Source organism: Microtus ochrogaster, unplaced genomic scaffold (genome assembly GCF_000317375.1).
Source record: "Microtus ochrogaster isolate Prairie Vole_2 unplaced genomic scaffold, MicOch1.0 UNK17, whole genome shotgun sequence".
Classification (NCBI taxonomy): Eukaryota; Metazoa; Chordata; class Mammalia; order Rodentia; family Cricetidae; genus Microtus; species Microtus ochrogaster.
In genome coordinates, this window is record NW_004949115.1 from 1,911,977 (window position 1) to 1,937,008 (window position 25,032).

At 40.9% G+C, this 25,032-nt stretch overlaps 1 protein-coding gene across 3 annotated transcripts in view; it reads right to left on the reverse strand.

Moving 5' to 3' along the window:
• Positions 1-2,806: 2,806 nt before the first annotated feature.
• The window catches only part of Mid2 (midline 2), a 102,368-nt gene continuing 80,142 nt past the window's right edge, over positions 2,807-25,032 (reverse strand). For 2 of the 3 annotated variants that reach the window (XM_026789347.1, XM_026789345.1), the window contains exons 6-10: positions 21,848-21,975; positions 20,453-20,686; positions 9,092-9,253; positions 7,431-7,638; positions 2,807-7,064 (exon numbers count right to left, since the gene is read on the reverse strand). In XM_026789347.1, the coding sequence (XP_026645148.1) occupies positions 6,662-7,064; positions 7,431-7,638; positions 9,092-9,253; positions 20,453-20,686; positions 21,848-21,975 (1,135 nt within the window). In that variant the 3' untranslated portion in view covers positions 2,807-6,661. The remainder of the gene's footprint in view (positions 7,065-7,430; positions 7,639-9,091; positions 9,254-20,452; positions 20,687-21,847; positions 21,976-25,032) is intronic. The other variant, XM_013353845.2, reaches the window with a different exon arrangement.

The following is a 25,032-nucleotide window of genomic DNA, read 5'->3' on the forward strand; positions in this document are numbered from 1 at the left end:
CACCCCTCGTGGTCCTGACTTCCTTGCTCATGTTCTCTCTCCTTCTGCTCCTCATTTGGACCTTGGGAGCTCAGTCCAGTGCTCCAATGTGGGTCTCTGTCTCTATCTCCATCCACCGCCAGATGAAGGTTCTATGGTGATATGCAAGATATTCATCAGAGAGTAAATGTTTAAGCATAATTTCTCTATTGATTCCTTAGAAATGCCACGTCATGCACCCCAATTCCACCCACCTCCCAGTCCTTCCATATCTGCCCTTCACTCCTGCAACCTTCCTCCTCACAAAAGAAAAATTTTAAAAATTAAAACCAAACCAAAACAAACAAAACCCACTTTTTTTTTCTCGCCCTCCCCATTCATCTGGGTGGCATTGGGACCTAAGGTGCACTGTGCAGCATACCCTCCTGTCCCATCAGCTTTGCTTGCCAGTGTGCACTGCAAGGAGTCACTGGTCTGCTTCAAGGCCTCTGGCACACCATCACCACCGGACCGTCCCTGAAACTCCTCAAGTTATGAAGGTCCTGTGGGTCCAGCTCCTCAGGCCGAGTCCCTCCACACGCTCCAGGAGGTCATAGATGGGGTAGATGTTAGGGTGGGCCAACCCAAGCCCCTGGATGTGGACCTGGGTGACAGTTGAGCTCAGACCCTGCTTTGGGGCCAGCCCCTTAAATGATGGGTGGAGCCAAGTCTCCTAGGCCCAGTTCAGCAGGGCCAGTTCATCCTTGCTTGTAGTGAGGGATGGGGCCATCTCTTCAGAGTACAAGGGGCCAGCTCTCTGGTGTCCAGGTCATTGCGGCCAGCTCTTCCATGAGAGTCAGAGCCAGATCTCTTGCTGCAATGTCCAGAGAGGGACAGGAGCAGCTTTCTCAAGGCCAGCAAAGGGCAGGGCCGGCTCGGCCTGGCCCCCAGATTTCATCATGCATGGTTTTGATGCCCCCTGTGCTAACATGGGCCACAGGCATCAATACAGACCCCAGCTGCAGTAGGACCATGAACTTGGACATGGCTCTGGGTAGCAGTTCAGTTCTAGATATCACCATGACCCCTGTGGCTGCTCAAGTTACCCAGATCAGTAGGGCCCCGGTGGCAGCATGGGTCTCAAACACCACCATAGTTTCAGGTGGCTGACCAGACTCCCGGCATCTGTAGGGCCCTTGGTGGTAACAGAAGCCATGAACATCAACTCAGACCCTAGCTGTTATAGGGCCATGGACCCAGAGATACCACTCAGCAGTAGCTCAAACCTGGGCAACACCATGGCCACAGGTGGCAGCACAGACTACTCAGATCAGCATGGCCCCAGTGACAGCATAGCCCTTGGACAACAACATGGCCCCATGTGGCAGCCCAGACCCTGAGCATCCACATGGTCTTCGATGGTAACAGGAGCCACGGCCATCAACACAGACCCTGATTGAAGTAAGGCCACACACCCAGACATGGGCTTCAGCTTCAGCTCTGACCCAAACATCACCATGGTACCGGGTAGCAGAGCAGGCCACCCTGTATGTATCTGTATGGGCCTAGGCTACATACAGTATGACCCTCAGGTACCAACATGGCTTCGGGTGGCAGCCCAGATCCCGGGCACGGGCATGGCCCGTGGTGGAAACAGGAGCCATGTACATCAACACTGACCCTGCTATAGCAGGGCCATGGAGTAGATGTTTCTTTTTCTTTTTTTGTCTCTGCTTCCCAAGTGCTGGGATTAAAGGCATGTGCCACTACCACCCAGTCTGTAAATGTTTCTTAAATGACCAGACCAAACAAGTCACAAGTGTATATTCGTATGTTATGCCCAGCAGTTATAAGAAGACCACTTTGATCCTCCATGCCAGGAATTTCATAGAGAAAGAGCCATTCTCATTAGCTACCATGCCATATATGTTGTTATGTATGGTTCAGCTTCATTGACACTCTGACTGTTTCCGTTCCTAGGCGGGGGGGTGGGGCAGGGACATGAAAGATCCTTGCTTTTTCTGCTACCACACTGATTGAAGCTGGCCTTTTCAAAAATCCATCTCTCTCTCTCTCTCTCTCTCTCTCTCTCTCTCTCTCTCTCTCTCTCTCTCTCTCTCGTGCGCGTGCGCACACACACGTGTTATCCACACCCTAGTTGTATACAACAACAGCTTCATATTTGGTAGTCATCTAGGCTACCAACAAGCCATTAAAACCATAGTGTTTCAAGTTCTTGTCTCCTTTGTGTATTAATTATTTTGCCTTTGAGCTATGCATCCCTTGTCTGACCATTTTCTTCAAGCCATTTCTCTATTTCCCTAGACTGGTTCACTCCATGTTTACATGGCCTTTTCGTTTCCGTGCAATGGCAACGTTGAATAGGGTATCTCAAATCCCAGATCCTCCTCCAGGCCAAATGTTTAACAGTAAGTCAGTCATCTTACTTAATTGTGATCATCTTCTGGTCTTACCTAATGGATTCTAGCAGCGGGAGGTTAATTGTTCTTTAATTCTTGCCTTCTGCCACAATATCTGAAGCTAGATGAATCATGTTCGTGATTCATGAATCATTGACTTTAGATCTTTATTTCTTTAGATGTTTTGACTATAGTCTTCTCCTAAAATCAATGTCTTCATAATTGGACCTCAAATTTAAAACCTCATAGATCTTTACTTACTGAGATCTCTACCAATTACATGGTTATTGGTGCACACACACAACACACACACATACACACACACCTGAGCCACATACCTAGTTCTGGGAACTCATGACCATCTTTCATTTAGTCTTTTCCCCAATAAGCTACAATGAGAGACATCCAACAACTCATGAATACATATATATTTATTTAATTCATAATATAGCATTTTGGATGGGTTGGGATCTTTAGAGAGGGGTGAGACTGTGTAATCCACAGATGCTCATGTTTCTGGTACTAGGAGAGACACTATTCGTCCAGAGCTCCCAGTACAAACAAGCCTGGGGTAAAGCATTAGATAAAAAATAGTCCAACAATAGTCTAATAAATATTCTAGCCAATAACAATAACACAGCATATCTCTGAAGTTGGCAGACCACACCATCAAAGGCAGTTCTGCCTGACCTGATGGCAGTAAGTCTGGCCAACTTGTAATGCATAGCCAAATACAGCCCAGTGGCTCTCAGGCTGGAACTGGCTTCAGGAGCTACAAATAATTGTGGAAGTGGTTTATGTCTACCTGCCTCACATTCTCCATTCCTTGAAAGAAAGGGGTTTCAGCCTCTGAGCTTATTTAAAAGTCCATCCATGAACTGATCCATCCAGGTAGTCATATACAAATATGTAAACCGTGGAAGCTGAGAGAATTCACCTAGAATGCTTGAGCTGAAAAGCATGTATAAGTGATTTTCGCTGCAATATGAACTTCACTGCATCCAAAGACACACAATGGAATTACATAATAGAAACACAGCCAGATGCAGTTACTCTTACAAGTAGCAAGAACATCAATGTGGCATTAAAATTTCTTCCGTAGTCTCAAAACAAGCTTAGCTTTATTTTGTGCTTTCTTCAACAAGACAATAGAAAAAGTGGAAACAAGCATAAATTTCAGACAGAAAATAATTCTCTAGGAGAAAAAGTTCTGAATAGTTAGATCAAGTAAAGCAACAATGACCACGTTTATGGAATCACTTTCCTTATGATGTTAAATGTAGGTCATGTTCTGTTTGTGCAACTGGCTTTAGCTAGAGGTAGCCTCTGGTCCCTGCCATTGCCAGTATTTTATGAAAGTCCTTAAGTTTACTGAAGTAAATATCTGGGACCCATCGTAGCCCTCTGAGTGATTCGTCACCACCTTGTTTCTTGGAAGGCATTTCAATTACGTGCCTCAAAAGTTGGGATTTCAGAGTCAAGCTTCATTGCTTACCACAAACCCTATTGAATTTCCCAGTTTCTATTTCAGTAGGCTTAACTCTGCCTATAATGAAAACTTAAACCTACCTTCAAAGAACAATACGGTTCATTGAAGTTTATGAAAACATGAAATGTTATTGGGAAAATGATACCACATGCTCCAAAGACAATTCTCCATGATAACTGCCAATCTGGAACAATGTTCTTTTGTACATCTACAAACTAATATCAATACAGACTAAATAAGTAACCAACTTGTCCAAGAATAACAAATACCACTAGTGGACATTACAATCAAACAAAGCAATTTTGATTATTCATTTGTTCATTCGTATGCTCTTTCAACAAACATTAGTCAGGCAACTACTTTGCTCCAGACACTGTGCTGGGTCTTAAAATTACAGCAACAACAAAAGCCACGGTCCTTACCCTCAAGGTATTCCCACTGTAGCCGGAAAGAGAATTACTATACATTAAACTTTTGTGTGAATCAGAATAACCTGAGAAGTTTGTCACAAATCTAAGTTTTTTTATGTTCCCAGATAGTGTAATTAAATATATCAGGAGTAAAAGCCAAACATAAATTGTTTCAAGGAAGAAATCATGGAGGGTGGTTCTAAAATGGGTCTTCTGAGGATGGCCTTCTGAAAATGACCTTCTGAGAAATACTATCATACAATGTGATTATTGCTGAGAGGGGGTGCTCAGTGTGCCAGGGGAGTGCCCCAGAGGGCCACATATACCAGTTTGGGAGGTCACTAGTTAACTGAGGGAAAGGTAGTCCCAGGCTGCAGTCAAAAGTAGAATGGGGGAATAAAGCTTTGTTCCTAGAACTAAAACTTAAAAGGGCATAAAAAACAAACGACTAGTGTTGGGTATGTTGGTGGCACACATAGTAAATGCCAGGTGCCGTGCTAGGCAACTGATACACACTACCTTTATAAACCTTCGCACCAGCCTTATAAAATAAAATTATTTTACAGAAGAGGAAACAGGCTCGGAGAAGTGCTTTCCTGAGGTCACACTGCTAGTTAGCTGGCAGAGAAGCTAGGACTATCTCAGTCTCAAGGCTGGGAGCCTTCTAATACCACGAGCTTGTTACCAGCACTGCTGAGCTGTACCGAGGTTGCCTATTCCCTGATGAGCCGTAAAGTACATATGATATTTAAAGTCAAAGGAACTGACTTTGCCACTTGACTTGTAAATCTGAGCCTTCCTTTTGTCTGGCCGCTGATCTTGCTTTTCATGGTAGATAGCAAACACTCCATAAGTGTTATTAGGCTAGATTTACAGCGATATGTTGTCTCTTATGCATAAGAGTGAGTCATTTGGCAGCAGGGACTGAATGTTAGTAATATGTGCACTCTTGCAGTTGTAGTGTGGCATCTAACAGTTCATTGAACAAATTAATAAATAAGAATCTGCCATGTTGGTAGAAAGAGGGGCAAACATTTGACACTGCGTCGAGGCTACATACAATCCAGGTAATGGCTACTACTGTCACTTTACAGCCACACAGCCGTAATCACTTTACAACTGCCAAGGAGTGGACTTTGCTCCTGGGAGAAGATTCGATTTCTCTGGCGTTTCCAATCTTTGCAAAATAATTGGTGAAATCACAAGCCATGAAGCTCAATTTCCTTTAACTAGTCTGGTGAAAAGTAGGATGGGATTTGTGCTATTTGTCATGAAGGGGATGCTGAGCGAGTGAATAACATAAACAAATTCACAAAAGAATGAGTATTGATCCTATCAAGGAAAATAGCATTTCAGGAGTGCTCCATCTGAAAATACATTTGTATTCATAGAGTTGTTGAACCTGTAACACTATTCTTACTGACCAAGTAAGGCGAGTTCTGAAGAAACTCCATTAAGAAACTCTATTTTTTTTAGCTTAAGTCTAATAACTATGCATTTGAGAGTAACAAAACTATATTTCTTTGAAATATTCTATGACAATTTTTAATAATTCAAATAAATCTCTATTAAATAATATTAATGAAATTATGCTACATGGCATACTTCTACTGGAATCAATTTTCAATGTAGCATTAGCATCTCTTATATCATCTTGTCCACAGATCTCTCCTAATCTAACCAAGAGCTCTTCTCACTTCCTGCGTGGTGATTGCATGTGTTTGTACGTGTGACAAGAGGGGAGAAAGGAAGGCTACAAAGGGAGGAAGAGAACAATGGCAGTCTACTGTGATGTTTCATCTCGGGAATAAGAATGGGCAGTATAATTTATTTTCCTTCTCAATATGTTTCTCACTTAAATGAGCAAATTAAGATTTATTGTATATATGTAATAGATAAAATGAACTATGTCATTTTGCTCATAAAATGAATTTAGTCATTTTATATATTATATATACACATGTATGATATTCTCATAATACCTCTATTGTTAATTTATTAACATATAATATGCAATAATTAGACACTGTGCAAATTCTACCTGGTCAAACTAGCCGCTGCTAGAAAGGCTAATTCCTTCCAGTATCATTTATACTCCCAAATCACTGGGAATTTTTAATTCTCCAATGATGACAGAGACAGTCTCTAAAATTCTTCCCCAGTGACATAAACCCAGACTATTCAGATAATTTGTTCTGAGTAACTCAATACATAAATTCAAACATAAGCTTTAATGCACAAAAATTAAATCTACAATATCTAGTTATTTAGGATGGGTGCTTCCAATGAACTTTCTTTTGTATCTCATATGGAACACTAATGGAGACTTAGGAGGGGAAGAGTGCTGAACTGGAGAGCCAGTGAATTACATGCTCTCTTGACACTTAATGGCAAGCTTTCATCCCGGACACATAGGGGGATTCTTGAGGCCTGCAGTTGCATTCCTGCCGCTCGGGATAATCAATAAAATCTGGGGCAGGCAAGCCAGACAGGATCATTAGGGATTTGTTCCAGATTGTGAATGTTGGACAAACTGGAAGAATGAAGGTCACATCAAAAGTGTGGAGATGGAGAGAGTTAGCTGGGTCATAGAAAGACAGCATGTTGTTGTCATAATCCAAGAGGACACCGAGCCGCTTCAGCTGTGGGGGCACATCCACCAGCATTTCCTTGTTGTTATGCCTCACCACGAAGTTACTATTGCACCGCGAGAAGACCCAGGAGGAGGCATTCTTGCCAATCCACTCATTCTTCGGGGCTGATTTGTAGGCAATACCAATTGCATACCTGAGACCGTGGGGAAGACAGAAAAATACTTAGGAATAATATGAGTTGTGATAGACGTTCTTTAGGACTTATGAGTGACTATGTGCTTGTTCCTTTAAAAAAAATTGCATTTACATACATAATGATAACATCACCGGAGCTTGCAGAGCCAGCAATTACAGTGATACATCATTTCCCATCGCCTAGCTCACTATATTTCCCATGATTTTATCTTTTAAAAGCCAGCCAAGTTTTCTAGGACTGGTTCATATTGCATACATCTTAACTTTGACTTATTGCTATTTTAGTTGTGCTGTGGAACGGAATCTCCTGGGAACCTAATGGTAGAGAAGATGGGGGGAAGGAAAGAAAAAAATATCCACTCACCATGTTGAAGAACCCATGACCACCTCCCAGTAGTGGCAGCCACTGTCAATGAATATATTTCCTGCTGCCCCATAACACCCCGTTCCACTAAATCTCTCCGGGGTATGGCTTTTCTTCAGAGAGCTTTCATCCTTCTCCATCTGCAATCCATCATTAGAGATCTTCAACTTCTTGTGAGTCATTTTGGGATCTAGTTTAAAGGGTTGGCCTGAAAAAGGTAGGAGAAAGTGGGGGAGTATGATAAAGCATTTAAGAACTGTGCCTTTCCCCTCCAGGATCATCATTAACAGAGGAGCCTCAATATGATGTTGATCCTCTGGTAAGGGCAGGTCAGCTGCAGTTTGGATTATATTAAGGAAGTAGGCAAGATGACACAATTTGCAATTAAGTAGGACTGTAAGTCACCCCCCCCACACACACACCAAAATAGCCTTCATGCTTATTTTCCCTCTGTGTGAAAACTGTCCGTCTCTCATATCAGCCTTTTGCTGGAAGCCATATTCCAAGCACATGGGAGCTAATAAAGTGTTCCCATCATGTATTATGAAATTAAAAGGGACCACGCAAAGTCTCACATCCTTTTGGTTTATTTCAGTGAGTGGGTTGGGATTTGGGTGCCTTTTAAAGAATGTTGCAAAGGTTGAGGTGGGAAAGTCTCTGTGTTAATGAGGCGATTGCTCAGAACAGAAAAGAAACTGAGAAGAGCTCAGCAACAGGAGATGCTGGTTTTCTTGAAATTGGGGTGTGCATAGAATCTGGCAACTTTGCTGCAGTGGCTGCTCCACCATCGATGATAAGAGCTAGCATTGCTTCACTACAGCAACTCACAAGCATAGGACAAAAGCACTGTCCCAGGGCCCAGGTCCTGGGTGCGGCAAGAGCGTTAGTATACAGTATGCTTCTGTGACAGACACCACGTACTAATACAGCGCCACTGTCTTCTATTTTTCTCTCTTACTCAGTCTTCCTGCCTTCCTTGCTACAAGGATAGCTAATAAGAAGGAAGCTGAAGTCAAACAGATTGGAAGAAATGTCCAGTTAAGCTTCTGTTTTCTTGATTAAAAGATTACCAACTTTTCTCTTCTTCTTCCTGTCTTAAGGGAAACAGGGCATCAGCAGCTGCACTGGCTATCTGGTGGCCTTGTGGATAAGCAAAGACATAAAGAAGGAGCTCCAGCCTTCCACGAGATCTCAGAGCTGCTATACTAGCCATCAACAGGCTGCCCTCAAACTTCTTGCAATGTATGACAGGCAGTTAAAAAACAGACAAACAAACAAAGACCACTATTCACTTAAGCTACTGGGAAATGCCTGTTAAACTCCATCAGTTGTGACCAAGAGCATTCCTAACAGGTACGGCTTCTCTGTGGTACAGCTTTGTAGACCATCATTAATAATAGTCTTTAAGCATGGGAGACAGGGGTGGAAGGCAGATAAAAGCCCTTCCCTAATTTCTTTCCGAGCCATGCACGATTCTCTATATCTTAGTCCACAAACAGCCGTGGGCACCAGCAAATCCCATACACAAAGCTCACAACAGTGAAGCTCCCCCACCCACTGCTACTGTTCTCACACGTTACTATGGGAGTCTCGCAGGCTAATTGTCCTCCCTGGCCCAGAGAGGAAAATGGGTCTTTCCTCCTAGAATCTCTACAACATACTGTTTGTTTTCAGTCTGGTGGGTTCGCTGTTCCGGCTGCCCGCTTGATTTATGGCTTTCACAATAAAGATGTAGCGTGTCCCACTCTGGAGGCCGTGCACTGTGTAATGGTTCTGTTTAATGTTGGGCACAATCATCCAGCTATCCACTGAATTATACAGGCCTGTGAAGTGGGGGAAAATGAAGGCATCAATCAATAGGTAAAAAACCTAGGATTAAAGCAACAACAAAAAATACCGAGAATCAATCATAACCCACCGATGTGAATTCATTTTGTTTCTTCTGAGGCTTGAAAGATATAATGAGATGAACCAGTACTTATGATTCCATTATTTATTTATTTGCCACACACTTAGACTTGTGCCAGGCTTCTGGCATCTAGCAACCACTGACCAAGGCGCTCTCTCTCTCTCTCTCTCTCTCTCTCTCTCTCTCTCTCTCTCTCTCTCTCTCTCGGCAAAGAACACAAGAATGGGCACTATTCCAAATGGTAGAATCCTCACAGTTACCGGCCTTTCTGTGCAAACTCAGTCCGGCCTTGCAGGAACGGAAAAGCTTCTGTACAGAGCTCAGCAACATGAAAGCTCGGAGCAGAAAGGACACCTAGGCATGAATTTCCTACATTTCACAGGGCAAACAAGGATGGAAGGAAAGTGACTCGCCCATGGTCATAGATGGTGTTCAAAGTAGAACCCTGTGATCTTTTTCTCCTACACCAGTGATCTGTGCACTGTATCACTGTGTGTGGTGGGGAGGGGGTTGGCGAATGGCCAAATATAGCCTTTGTCCCTGTACGATAGTGAGGTTTTCAGAGCTATTTTACTCTGCTTTCCCAACTCATCTGCACCTGTCTTTTCTAAAATTTCTGGACTCCAAAAGAAGTCAAGATGAGATGACAAACCAGGGCAGAATCTGCTTGCTCTGATAGGGCAGGCTTTTAGCTCGTCATGGGTTGATTCCCGTATTCTTCTGGGGTTGTGTGGTCCACAATTATATTACTGTCCAAAAGTTTTTTTTCTTTCCAAGCACGGAAAAGGGTCTCAAGAATGCTTTTGCTTTTGAAAATAATCTTTAGGTTACAAATATTAACTTAAACAGGGGGGAAATATATGTGATTAAAAGCAAGCATTTGGCTAGCTTTCAGGAAAATGAATCTATTCTGTTGGTTATTATTTTTTCTTTTTCTCTACTGTTATCTGTTTCTTAATTGGTATACCATTTTAAAATACAATTCTACTTGAAAATGGAGAAGAAAGGACAAGGAAAATGAAGACAAAATTTAGTCCTTATAAAATGCCTCTAATGAAGGACTTAGTGAGATCAGAAATTAGATATCTCGTTATGACTACTTTACAAGGGATCTATCTGATCAGGAGACTTAAAATTAATTTGAGGTTAGGTAGGAAAGGCCTAAATTAGAACTAGAAAGCAAGACGTAAAGTGGGCACAGTGGTACACCTGTCATCCCAGCGCCTCAGAAGTAGAGGCAGGAGGATCAATGAGCTAACGGGCAGCCTCAGCTATACAACAATTTCTAAGCTCAGCCAAGGCCATCTCAAAACATCAAATAAAAACCAAACAAACAACCATCATAATAGGAAACAAAAAGATATGCTATAGATATAACCCGACTTGGTTGAGATAGTAAACGACTCTTGTTGAAAAAGGAGAAGCGTTAGGACAAAGCTGTGGCCTGTGTTATCATTGATAACAATGATAACAACAAACCACAGAACTTTTATCACAAAGAGGATACTACAGGGTCTCCCAAAAGTTTTTTAAAAAGCAGCTACAAATATTTTTTCACAGTGAAGTACCATGTAGCTATTTTTTTTTTTTTTAAAGAACAAGGAGGACGCTCTCTACAAGCTGACGGAGAATTAGTTCCAGGAAATACAGCCAACTGAAAACCCTAATTATAAAAGACCATATATAGTATATAGTATTTTCAAAGGAAATAGAAATAATAAATCATATTACATTTTCTTGGATTTACAAAAACAATAACCACAGTAAGTATAACCTAGGAAATAACAAGTTTGGCCACTTACGAAGGTAAAAGGGTTACCAGAGAAAAGGATAATTCTCTGAATATACTTTTTAGCATATTTTCTCTTTTAAGAAACTTTTTATTAAATAAATCAATAAATTTTCATTTCAAATTTGAAAATACACATCAATTCAAAAGGTTAAAATTAAATCAATAAACAAAAATAGGAAAGATGGGACTAAAGGCAAACTTATACCCACTGCATCTTAAAGGAATAATGACCATAAAAAATACAGTTGAGGGGAGAACTGTTCAAGTGCTCCTCCAGGCAACTACATCCTCAGCCCCCGAGCAAATCAATTCTAAAAATATGACAGACATATGACAGGATCAAGCAAGTACACACTGATGCTGTTGAGACTCAAGAGTCTCACTGTGGAGAAAAGAGCATGCAGCATAGGGAATGAGAGAAAGCAAGAAGGAGCTTGTGGCGATGAATGAGAAAGGAATGAACTTGACGTGGCTTGCATGGTGTCCGACAATGTCCCCTCGTTCAAACTTTCCCTCCAGGAGAAGGCAGGAGGTTCATGAGACCCAGGAGGTAAACAAAGCCATCACACCTCTGGGAAAATGAAACTTGGAAGATTCTCTAAGGCCCCTCCCCCAGTTTTCCAGAAGGAGTAAACAACTGCTGGGGGAGGAGACTTTGAGCAGCCCAGGTGAGGAGGAGAAACCACTGAACCGCCTGCAAATTGTGCTGCTGAGAGCTCCAGGGTTGCAAATTTCCTAAACCATGACCCATGTGGTAGTGGGATTTTTGGTGATAAAGTTGCCTTTTTGAGCTATTGCTGCTTTTTCAAGTAACTTTTTACCCATATTCTTATAAGCTATTCCAATAAAAACACAGTGGTGCAGCAAGTTGGATTTTGTCTATTTTGAGTTCCCTTTCTGAGATAGGTAGGGGTGTGTGTGTGTGTGTGCGTGTTCAGCAAAAGCCTCTCACACAACACTGTATGACTTCTAAAATATTTACAGTTAGTCCCCTTTATCTGTGGGTTTTGCAATCAAGGATTGGATCAATTACAGATTTGGGGGGGGAGAAGGGGTTTAAGATAGAGTTTCTTTGTGTAGCCTCTCCTAAAACTCACTCTATAGACCAGGCTGGCCCTGAACTCACAGAGATCTGCTCTGCCTCCTGAGTGCTGGGATTAAAGGTGTGCACCACCACGACCCAGCAGATTTTTAAGGTTTTTTTTTTAAAAAAAGATTTATTTATTTTTATTTTATGGGTGTTTATTGTGTGTGTGTGCACCAAGTGTATGCAGTAGCCACAGAGACTAGAGGAGAGTGTAAATCCCCTGAAACTGGAGTTACAGACAGTTGTGAGTTTCCATGTGAGTGCTGGAAAATTATGCTAGGTCCTCAGTAGAAACAGCTAGTACTCTTCAGCACTGGGCTGTCTTTCCAGCCCCAACAAACTACAGATTTAAAGACTGGAGATAGGACATTACCATGTAGCCCAAGCTAGCTTGAAATCCCCCATATAGAAATAGACTGTCCTCAAATTCATGATTCCTCAACCTCAGGTATAACTTCCCTGCATATGCCAAGATGTTTGAGGCTAAACACAGTTTTCTAAATTATATCTGCATAGAATATGTATGGTCTTTTTTCATACTATTCCCTAAACAATAGAATAACGATTTATAGAATTTATACTTTATGAAGCAATATAGTCTACAAATGACTTAAAGTATATAGGAAGATGGTTATAGATTATATGCAAACACTACACCATTTTATGTAGGGATTTGAGTCTTGAAAGATTCTGGGATCCTCAGCAGGTCATGTAAACCAATCTCACCTGGATACTAACAGGCAATTATACATACTTCCATATATATACAGATGTGCACATATGTAGATTTTATACATATGTATATGTGGCAGTTTTAATGAGAATGTTTCCCATAGACTCAGATGCTTGGATACTCGATCTCTAGTTGGTAGGACTGTGTGGATAGGGTTAGGAGGTGTGACTGGAAGAAATATGTCCCTGAGGTTTTTAAAAGTCATATGCCATTCATAGTTTAGTCTTTCTGCTTCCTGTTTCAGTTCAAGATGTGAGTTATCAGCCTGATTCTCCTGCTGCTATACCCTAACTATGCCTTCATAGGCTCTGGATTGATGACATCATAGACATCTAAGCCACGGGAACCATAAGCCCAAAGAAACTCTTCTGGAAGTTGCCTTTGTCATGGTCCTTTATCACAGCAACAGAAGGGTGACAATTTAGTATATGATGTGAGTGGATATGTGTGTGTGCATATTACTAAGGTTTTACTTTCTAATATAATTGTCCTACTAAAAGTAACCAGGGCTCCTAGGAAAATAGCTGACTTGAAGGTTTGGACAGCATAAAGTTAAAAAGAGTCGTCAGTATTTTTTGTTAGGCCAGAAAGCAAAACAAAATGCTCACAAAAGGAATAGAAGAATATCACACAAACCCTGGAGTTGCCTTGCAAAGCTCTCACTGGCTAAATCCGGGACATTTACACAAGAAAAATGAAGGTACTAAGGAATTCTAAATTATTGATGAAAATGCATCCACAAGTCTCCACTGATGAATAAATAAAAAAAGATGAAATAGAGAGGCTCTTGCTACACAGAAGAATATTGAGTGACAATTTGTGAGTGTGGGACAGAGTGTGCAGCGGGAAACCAGTCATTTCACAATCATCGTATGAAGACTGTATAGGCATCAGTTGATGCCTAGCTGGGGGTAAGAGTGGGCTGAGATGGGTTTGATGAAGAAGCAGGAGTTTTTTGTTTTGTTTTGGTTTTAAAGCATCACCATACAGATCGCTTACTGGTAGCATAAAAAAACAGAAATACATAATTTTAATGATTCAGGTAACATAATGGTCAGATAATCAAAATTAGTACCAAGAATGTAATGTAAATGGGCATTGCGTGTATCCAGATATGATATCCTAAGAAGTATACTGTTATTATTATATTCTATCACCTGCACATTATTCCAGCAAGGAACACATGGCCTGAATATAACTGTGAGGAAGTATCAGATAAATCTGAATTAAGAAACAATGTGAGAAGAGACAGAGACGTGCTATATAGCCTAGGCTGGTCTTGAGCTATAATCCTTCACCTGGAATTACTGATGTGTACTATCACACCTAGAAAATGGGCACTGCTTTAAACAACAAGGATTATTAAAGACAAAGAAGGACTGAGGAAGCCTGCCAGGCTAAAGAAAGCGCAATATACGATAATTAAATGTAATGTTAAATCCTAGATTATCAAAGTCAATGCTGGGCTATTTATATATTATAATGAATAGTATTGAATTAATTATCAAACCTGGAATGCAAATGGAGAGTTATATAAAAGTATTATGTGGTTGTTAATTTTTTTTTTTGAGATAGAATCTCACCATGTATTCCTGGCTAGCCTTGAACTCACAGAAATCCACATACCTCTGATATTAAGTTTCTTGAAGTTGACAGATGTATAAAGGGTTAGGGAAGTATGGAGAAGAGGGGTCAGAAATAATATAAGAGCCAGAAGATAGGGAGCAGGGCTGTGACTTGCCATCTTCCTTACAAAACTCAGTCTGTGCAACAAGAACTCAGCAGGTGTGGATACCTGCACCGAGTCTGCATAAGAATGGGCCTGTCAGGGCTCCTAACTCTTTGTAACAGCAGATCTAGGGGATTTCCTGCCTTCTTCTGGCTTCAGGAACAGCAGGGATGGTGCACACGCATAGGTTCATATGCACAAAATAAACATAAATAAATAAAAAATCCAAAAAACAAAACATCAAAAGGATGTGCCTATCACCAGTCAGACCTGAATGGAGGAAAGGTTCAGGAACCTTAGCCTTCGCTGATAAACTATTCAATATTGACAGATTCAGGGAGAGAGGTAATCACTGCCTTAAAGTATATACCTGCTAATGCCCGCACAGGGTTTAGATGAACAATTCCAATCTAATGGTCATACAGACGTCTCTTGTTAAACGAAATGGATCGCAAAACAAAACCAAAAGTTAGGATTCTGGGAAAGGCCCTCATCAGGATGAAGGGAGTGGACAGAGATGTGAACTAAAAGAGGGTGTGAGTAAGAGCAATCACAATACTCTGTTTACATGTATGAAATTGTCAAATACAAAGACAATCAAGTCTAAAGAGCATTTCCTTTTGGGAAATCTACATTGAAGAATTTAGGGGGTGAAAAGAAGTGATGGGCCTGGGCGGTGAGGGAGAGGGACTTAATCGGGGGAGGGGGAGGGAAATGGGAGGCTGTGGTGGGGAAGAGGCAGAAATCCTCAATAAATAAATAAATTAAAAAAAATCAAAAAAAAGATTGAAAAATGTAAAATAAAAAAAAAGTTAAAAGCATATAAAAAAAAAGAAGTGATGGATGCAAATTTACTCTCAATTGGTTCAGAAAATACAGAGTTAATGGAACAGATAACAAAGTAAAATACCAACCGCATGCCAATATGGGTAAGAAGTACAAGGTGTTCTTTGTGTTAGTATTGCAATTTTTTTTAATTTTGAAATCATTTCTATTTTGTTTGTGTGCACGAACATGTGCGTGTGTGTGTGTGTGTGTGTGTGTGTGTGTGTGTGTGTGTGTGTGTGTGTTAGGAGCCAATTTTCTCCTAAAATCATTGCAGGAATCATCACTCTGGGGAGTCTACAGAGAACCCCACACCCCTAATTATGTTAGGAATCATTCTATAGACAGAGCTTACCCCACACCCAAATTGGCTGATGGAGAGCTATCTGGAGAGCTATCTGTTAGCGGAACCTACCCCACATTCCAAACTATTTAGGGAACTAGGTGTGGCAACTTGTGACTTCTTGGCCTACAGTGACCTGACCGAAGGTAACCTCCTGGCTACGTGACCAACGTGAACCACGTGGCAAGAGCTCAGACCCCTGTGCCCATCCCCCAACTCCTTACCATATATAAAGCTATCCCCATCTCTAATAAACGGAGGCTCTGACAAATGTAGCATGGCCTTCTTCTTCTCTCCTAGCCCATTTATCTTACAGATAGTGCCTCTCCGGGACCCTGGAATAACTGACCTGCCAGGCGGTTACTAAGCCTAGACAATGTAACCCGTCGAGGCAATTACATGTGTGTGTGTGTGTGTGTGTGTGTGTGTGTGTGTGTGTGTGTGCGTGTGTAGGCCAGAAAGAAAAGTCAGAAACAAGCCTGGGTGTCAATCCTCATGCACTGTCTATCATTTTGTCTGAGACAGTCTCTCACTGCCTTGGAACTAATCCAGCAAGCCTCAGGGATCTACCCATTTTTTACCTCCCTAGCACCGGCATTGCAGCTGTGCTACCGGGCTGAGATGTGTTTACACAGGGGCCAGGGACTGAACTCAGCTGTTCACACGTTACCCTCTGCACTGTCTCCCTCGCTACCATTCCTGAGTTTATAAAGCTAAATATACGATTGTGTGGTTTTCAGTAAGACTTGGTGTGATGGGACCTACAAGTAAATTATGGTAATGAAAGCACACCCCTTATTCAAAGGGAAGTGCCAAAATAGGAAAATTTAAGCAACAGGACATGCACACATGTGTGGTGGAGACAGCTAAATCAGTGGAAAGATAAAGAGCTGAAGTTCTAGCTTTGTGGCCATGTGCTCCAGACTGCCTGACCAGACAGAGGTTATGTCCAAGTCTTTGTAATACAAAAATCACTGAACTAGAAAGATAACAGAGTATCCAGGAAGACAAACACTTGTTGGAATTCTCATTCACCTCAGAGTATGGCCTGAAACCTTATTGTCTGTGATCATTTAAATCTTAGAAGAGGTCGTAGGAGAGCTCAAAATAAAGGGGATAAGTTAAGAAGGAGGGAGAGCTACCTCTTTCGACATAACTACTCTGGGAGTCTGAGGTAGGAGAATTGTTATGAACCCCAGGTTAACCAGGGTTCCTGCCTCAAAAAAAAAGAAGGGGAGAGGAGAAGAAAAAGGGGGCAGCAAGGAAGCAAGCAAGTGAGCAAGGAAGGGATTTCTAGATAATGACAATGTGAAGAATGTCTCAAGAGAAAGTAGCTCTCAGCACTTGTGTTCACTCAACAGGGGCAGGCCTGACTGATAGAACTGGAGAGCTGAGTCTTCATTAATAGTTCTTTCGAGTAAAATGGTTGCCCATTGCCTTTAATCTCAGTACCTAGGGGGCAGAGAAAAGGTAATCTCTGAGTTCAAGACCAGTCTTGTCCATACAGTGAGTTCCAGGCCAGCTAGGGCTACAAAGGGAGGACTCATGTAAAAAAAAAATTACTCATTGCCATTTGAATTTTTGCTGCAAGGGTCTTGAGCCTATTCTACTGAACTTTTCTGCCAATGTATGAAAGCACAGATGTCAGGCTGAGAGGAAAATCAAATGTACTGAAAAGTAGAAAACAGATCTAAGAGGATCTGGGCATGATGGGATACAGAGTCAAGGGTAACAAGACAAGACGTAATAGGCATAAATTCAAAGGTGTTGAGTTTGAGTTGAGTGGGGATAGAAATTATCATACATAGGACTCTCATTAAGTTTATGCTTGGGAACATTTGGTAGTCAATGCGACTGTCAAAAAGGTACAGAACAAGAGGGAAGCAACTTATGCACAAGAAACATACCCCATTGACTGGGGCCACACCGGCATTGGTAGATGCTTGTCCAGTATGAAGAAAAGCCCTAGATTCCTTCTCCAGCTCTACATAAGACCAGATGTGGTAGTAAATTCCTATAATCCTAGCACTCAGGCAGTGCTGACAGAAGAGTCAGAAGTTCAAAGTCACTCTCTGCTACACAGTAAATTCAAGGCCAGCCTGAACTACAAGAGACCCTGTCTCAGAGGAGAAAAAAAAAGACATAATTCATCTACCCTTTGGGGAAGTCAAACCACGTTTGGAGTACTTATGTTCACTTTTGACACAAAGCACATTTGAAAAGCACTTTAACCGAAGGAAGATCGCCCATCAAAAGAATGCTATGCTGAGAAAGGGTCTGAAGAGCACATTGTACTAGGAGCATCAAAAGAACCAAAGATGCTGAGTCATAAAAACGTAACGTTAGTAGTTACATATGAGCTACCCCAAATGCCTGAAGAACTGTTATGGTCAAGATGGAATAAGTTTCTTAATGAGGCACAAAATGGTTAATCAAGGAACATCAAGCTTGAAGTCTGGTAGTCACAGGTTCCGATCTTGTCCCATCATTTTGGAGTTCTGTGTCCCTGGGAAACTCACTTAACCTGAGCACCAATTTCTTCACATATAAAATTGGAATCAATATAATCTCTTTTAGAAGAGCACTTGGGGACTAAATGAGAGTGTGCGGACGGCAAAGCAGAGTGCACACATGGCTTTACTTCTGTCCTCATTATTTACCAAGAGAAACAGGCATCTTCCAAGGAAGTACTGGAAATAATGTACAGCTGCTCAAAAATCAAATGGACGTTTTCATGAAAATGAGCATGCCCTTATTAGCAACATTCAAGCAGAGACATCTACTTGTCCGGTAAAAGGGAAGATTAGACTTCTAAGATGCTATTAACCTTAGCATTAGTAGCACTAGCAGAAACTCCTTTAGGCCTTCATTTCCAAAGGACTCTGGCTTTGAAACCAGAGGAGACAGTTTTTAGGCTTGTCAGTTCTCAGACCTGTTCTCAGTTTCTGGGAGATAATTGTTCTTCCTCTATCAGGAAGGGAAAGGACAGTTCCTATCTTTGACATGGGCTTCCAGAACTTTCAGAGTGAACTGGAAGAGGAGACTTATAGTAAAGTCTTAGAGCCTATGACTTCATAATCTGAAGAGATGCCCAGAAACATATGGCCACATGAACCAAGTGCCTTAGGCTGGAACTTCATGAGGCAAGTATTTTTTAATGTTTTATTCCCAAACATCCCTTATCTCTCCTTCCTAGTTCTGTCACAAAACAGAATTCTGCCCATGAATTGTCGCCAAATAAGAAAAGAAAGCCCACAAGGAGGGTTTATGTGAAGGAAGAGTCTATTCATGTTGGTCTGTGAAGAAGAACACAAACGCAAAGTACAAAGTCAAAGAAAATATTAATGTGCAGCTTTGCAAATGCAACTGCTTGGATTCAGCTTTGATTCTGTTTTGTTTCCTGTTGTGGGATATTTGTACACTGTGTGAAGATATATTGTTGCGATTGGCTTAGTAAAGAGCTGAAGGAGGCAAGAGGTAGAGGCGGGACTTCTGGGCAGAGAGAGAAAGGAGGAAGAGATAATAAAGGCGCGGGAGACTCCAGGAGGAGAGGAGAGGAAACAGGAGGAAGAGATAATAAAGGCACGGGAGACTCCAGGAGGAGAGGAGAGGAAACAGGAGGAAGAGATAATAAAGGCACGGGAGACTCCAGGAGGAGTGGAGAGGAAACAGGAGGTGCAAGATGGAAGTGAGGTAATGCCACATGAGAGAGTGCAGATTAATAAAATATGGACTGATTTAAGTTGTAAAAGCTAGTTGAAAACAAGTAAGCTAAGGCCAAGCGTTCATAATTAATAACAAGTCTTCATGACATTATTTGGGAGTTGTCTGGCAGGACAGAAAAAGACTCATTATAGTTTCCATTGCTTTCTCTCCCCTAGCCTCCTCCCTCCGGTAAACTGAGGGGACCTTTCTGTCAATGCCTACTAAGTGTCAATCAGTTAAGTTCCTGCTGTGCCCATTCTAGCTCCAGTTCAGCAGAAGGTGAAATCATGTTAACAGGTAGGCTGAAGAGCAGCCTTTGGAACATCTTTAACTATGATCCACGGATACTGCTTTTTGTTTGCTTTTTGACACAGGTCTTGAAATTGCAATTCTACTACTTTAACCTCCTCCACGTTGGGATTATCAGCATGAACCACTGATCTGGCCCTGTCACGTTTTTATATTTACTGGAATTATTTGTGGAAATGCAGAAGGAGTAGAGAGAAGAATGGCAGGGGCAGAAAACTGATCTACATGTTCATAGACACAAATAGGTAATGAAAGGAAGTAATGGTCTTTGAACATAATTTGATCATGATAATGAAATGGAAGAAGATGCAGAGAGAGAGAGGGAGAGAGAGAGGTTCACACATGTGGAATGGAGTGACTTACAGCTACCCAGGAACAAATATTGAACAGCACTTTGGATCAATGGAGTGCTATGGATTTAGAAAAGGCTAAGGATTACATAAACCATAATGCCTGATCCCAGTGACTACCCAGCAAGAAAATACACAACCAGCTTATCAGCCACCAGTAATGTTTTTCAATATCCTGAGAGCTTACACTGTCTATGAAAGTCTATACTAAACAACCTCACATGTCTTGCAAACACTTGCCTCGTGGCGCACCGGCCAATCTTGAGCAGCTTACTGCTTCCTTACATTTCCTTATCTCTGGCCACAGGCCCCAACTACACCATGACTTACTGATGAAGTTAGCCTGGCCAGTGAATATGGTGTACTGAAGCTCATAGGAGCTGATGCTGAACTCATCGTCCGAGATCCAGTGGACTGTAATGGTGTCATGGGAGGCGGTACAAAGTTCTTCTCGGATAGATGGTGGGTTTGGGGCTGAAAAAAACATAAAGAAACTGGTAAGGAAATACCTTGTCTCTTCAGAAGAGGTAGGAATTTTTGTTATTGTATTATTTTTTTCCAGTCTTCGGGATTAAGCCAATGGTACACAAGCACAGTACTACTGAGCAACACCCTCAGCTCTGGAGAAAGTGTCTTAATAAACAAACTTTGACAAGAATCATGCAGACTGAAGCTCTGTACTGAGACCTCAAGCCCTCCCCAGCCACTTTTGGCAAATATGTAAGACTAAGTAATTGCAATGCCTTCTCCACCTTTCTAAAGTGCCTGGGAAAGCACGTATGTAGATAGCAAAGCAAAATAGTTTTTTCTTGTTACTTGGATTTCAACCTATTTTTATTTCAAAATAATCTTTTTGGAGACATTTGACAGTATTTAAGTGCTAATTAATAAGAATTTCCCACTGTAAAATGGGCATTACCATATAGATTTGTTATGAAGAATAATAATACAAAATTAATATATAGTGTCTGGGATAAAATAGATAACAAGTAATAGCCGCATTGCTACCATAACAATATAGCTACAAACAAGGTTATTGTGTGTAGATTTTTCTCAAGAAATGTCCATTGAGTAATCCTGAAGGTAGCCAGCATTCTGAACAAGCTGGTTTCATCCTTCACTTTCTTTGTATTCTGCACGGGTATTTTTTAGTCTTTATTCCAATCAGCTTAACAAATGTAGACTGTCACTTCTGACACCAATTTGGTACATGAAAAATTTGTCTGGAAGACTAATCCTGAGTCCTAACAGCTCAGGGAAGTAATATGATACTTAATAAGAAACAAATTTGACAAATTTGTTTTGATAAAACTTTTCTTTGTGTTGCTACCCAGGACTGAATCATATGAAATACTGGTCAAGATCTTTGACAATGAGCCATAGCCCCTCCCCCCAGACATCCGCTTTTCTTTTATGTAACATGAACCAAAAGATATTGTTTCTATAAAGGTACATGTGGGCTAAAACTATACCACCCTGAACATACCTGATCTTTTCTGAAAAGATGCATGTGTTATGTAAAGGTTTATGTAAAAATTCTCATAGTAAATCTTTTCCTTTTCAGATTATTTTAGACTAAAAGGGTACAGAAAGACAATTAAATAAAATAGGAAGGAAAGCACAGTACATCCACACCTGTTAAGTAGTCTAGCCCCTCCAATAGTTTCTTTTCTCTAGAAAAATCTAAAGCAAAGTTTTCAAAAGCATCATTAAAATTAATGTCTGGAATCAGAACTTGAGAAGATGCAGTTGCCATAGCGACCCTGAAAAGAAAAAAAATATACATCAAAATAGGCTTGGAACCTTCATCTAATGTTTGATTTCTGGTTTAACGAGGTAAAAATAAATCACTTGTAAGTGAAAATACCACATTTCTGTCTTTCCAATGGAAACAGTTTCAATTTTAATCGTAAGGAATCAATTAAGAGTTAAACCATATTTATACACATATGTTCACCCCTCAAACACACTCCTCCATTCTGTCTTAATTTTGAGAAGTAAATACAGGATTTTTTCCCCTCTGCATCATTTTCCATCTGGCAGACAGCATCAAAGTAGTCCTCTGCTGGCTTGGTGAGAGCAGTTTAAGATTGTTTTTCTACATCTTTTTCATGCTAATTTACAAACCATCATGCTGGATGAATGCCTCCCCACTAATACTATTCATTATTTTCTCTTTTACAATATTTATATTTCATTATATTATTCTGATGTCATAATATTGTGATAATGTTATGTCCCAAACTAATTCTTATCTTCTTTCTCACTTATTTGTTTGTTTGTTTCTTTATGATAGGGTTTCATGTATCCCAGAATAGTCTTGAACTTGCTACACACCTAAGAATAACCTTGAATTCCTGATTCTCCTGCTTCTATATTCTGAGGGTTGGGAAGATGGGCATGTGCCATCATGTTCAATTTAGGACGTGCTGGGGTTCAACCCATGACTTTGTGGGTGCCAGGCAAACACTCTGCCAACTGAGTTAAATCCTTGGGCTCATCTCCCCAACTACTTTTAAGAAACCCAGCAATAAGGATCCAGTTTTGTACCGTTATATCTTCTTCTATAGTTCCTAAAACAATGTTAGATACATAGGGAATAAAATACATGCTGAATGAGCGACTGAATGACTTACAGTGACAATATGATGCTACCATTTATGGAATGCTTAATGTAGAGAGTATATATATTCATGCTATATATATATATATATATATATATATATATATATATATACTAAGTGCATAAAAATGAAAATTTACATAAATTATCTAATTTTCTCCCTACCACAATGTTATGTAGTAGATGTTATTTCCATTTTGTGAGGAAGCATGCACATTTAAAAGCTAAGTAAGCTGCCAAAATCACACACAATAGTAAAAAGTCAAAATTTAATTGAACCCATATCCATTTGATTCTAAACTCTGTTTCCATAACCATTTATTTATTGCTAACTTTATGTGTACATTTTATGTATGTCAGCAATTCTTATGATCTGATGATTAATCAGACTTATCTGAAGGAACTTTTACAAAAATCGTCAGGTTTCAGTTCTGGAGCAGATCTTCTGAGTGAGAGGAACTGAAGGTCCTTGTGCATACAAATGGCAAGATAGAAGGAAACATTCCTTATCTTGGAAACACTATGCAGATTCTAGCAGACAGAAGAGGCACGGAGTAGAGGAAACTCAGAACAGAAATGTTTATGCTGAGCCATTTGTAAGGACATTTGTAAGGACATTTGTAAGCCATTTGTAAGGACATGAGGAATTGAGCAAATATACATACTCTGCTGCATGTCTACAAACAATACCTCTTGACTATTTCGGAGAATGTAGATGTTTCTGGAATACTCTGCATGCCAGTATTAAGAAATGAGAGATTAACAATACAAAGACAACTATCCCCAGAAGAAGTTACTTTTTGTTTTATTGTTCTGTATGTGTGTATTTTGTTGGTGGTGGTGCTGTTTTGTTTGTTTTGTTCTGTTTTTTGAGACAGGGTTTCTCTGTGTAACAGCCCTGGTTGTCCTGGAACTAGCTCTATAGCCCAGGGTGGTCTCGAACCCACAGAGAACTGCCTGCCTCTGCCTTTCAAGTGCTGGAATTAAAGGCATGCGCCACCACCATGCCTGGCTGGAAGTTACTTTTAAGCCATGACTACATTATGAATACTTAACAAAGATTACAGGGTAGAAAATGAGGCAAAATCATGTAAGGCATTATCTTCTTAGTTTTTAGCTTAAACTTTTAACCTAAGAATAATAGGAGCCACTGGAGCAATTTAGATAGAGGAATGATGTGCATACATCTATGGCTTTTTTCAGAGCTGTGGCCCGAACCCAGGGCCTTGTGCTTGCTAGGTATGCGCTCTACCACTGAGCTAAATCCCCAGCCCCCACATTTATATTTTTTTAAATTGTTTTTATTGAGTTATATATTTTTCTCTGCTCCCCTCCCTTCCTCCTCTTCTGTACGCCTTTAATCCCAGCACTTAGGATGCAGAGGTAGGCGGGTCTCTGTGAGTTCGAGGCCACCCTGCATTTATGCTTTAAGAACAGTTTTAAAGCTGTAGGGGAGGGAAGTCAATGGGATCTTAAAGTCCCCTAGGAATAAGCAGTAAGTGAAGTATTAATGAGGCAGAATAACAGGGCAGGAAAATTAAGGGGGTCTCTGCTATAAGCCTTCAACTGTTATGGAATCTCACAATAACTTAGCCCATTCACAATAAAAGGCATGTCTTAAGACCCTTGTGTAACAGCAGAACCCCTGGTTTTGCCTTATCAGGTTGCAATCTTACCCAAGGCTCCTACAGAGCCATTCCATTATTTCACTTATCAAAAAGAAGAAAGAGACAGAGTAGAGGTGTTTCTTTTGAAACACTTCAAGCTATATAATTTCAAAAGACTGTAACATTTTATATTCAGGCACTGCTAAGGCATTCAAGGGGGATGCTTTCTTGAGAAGCCCAAACTCATGCTCTTGGCTGTGCTGTATCCTTTTCCCGAGCACCTTTCTTTCTATTTACACTCAGGTTCAAATCGATGTGAAACGGTCTGCCTAAGACACTCCAATTCTGCTCCCAGCTGACTCAGCCCGAGATTCCTTGTCATCACTCCAGTGGCGGTCTCGGAAAAGAACCCCTCAGGCTGCTGCAGGGAGGGGACAGTGTAGTGCTGTGTCTCCTGCCAGAGATCACTGGCTGTGACAGGCACAGGAGTGGAAACAGAGCTGAAAAGGGAGTAGAGGATTGATTTACTAAGCAGTCAAAAATCCCTGGCTTTAGTCCTCTAATACTGCACACAGACACACACACACACA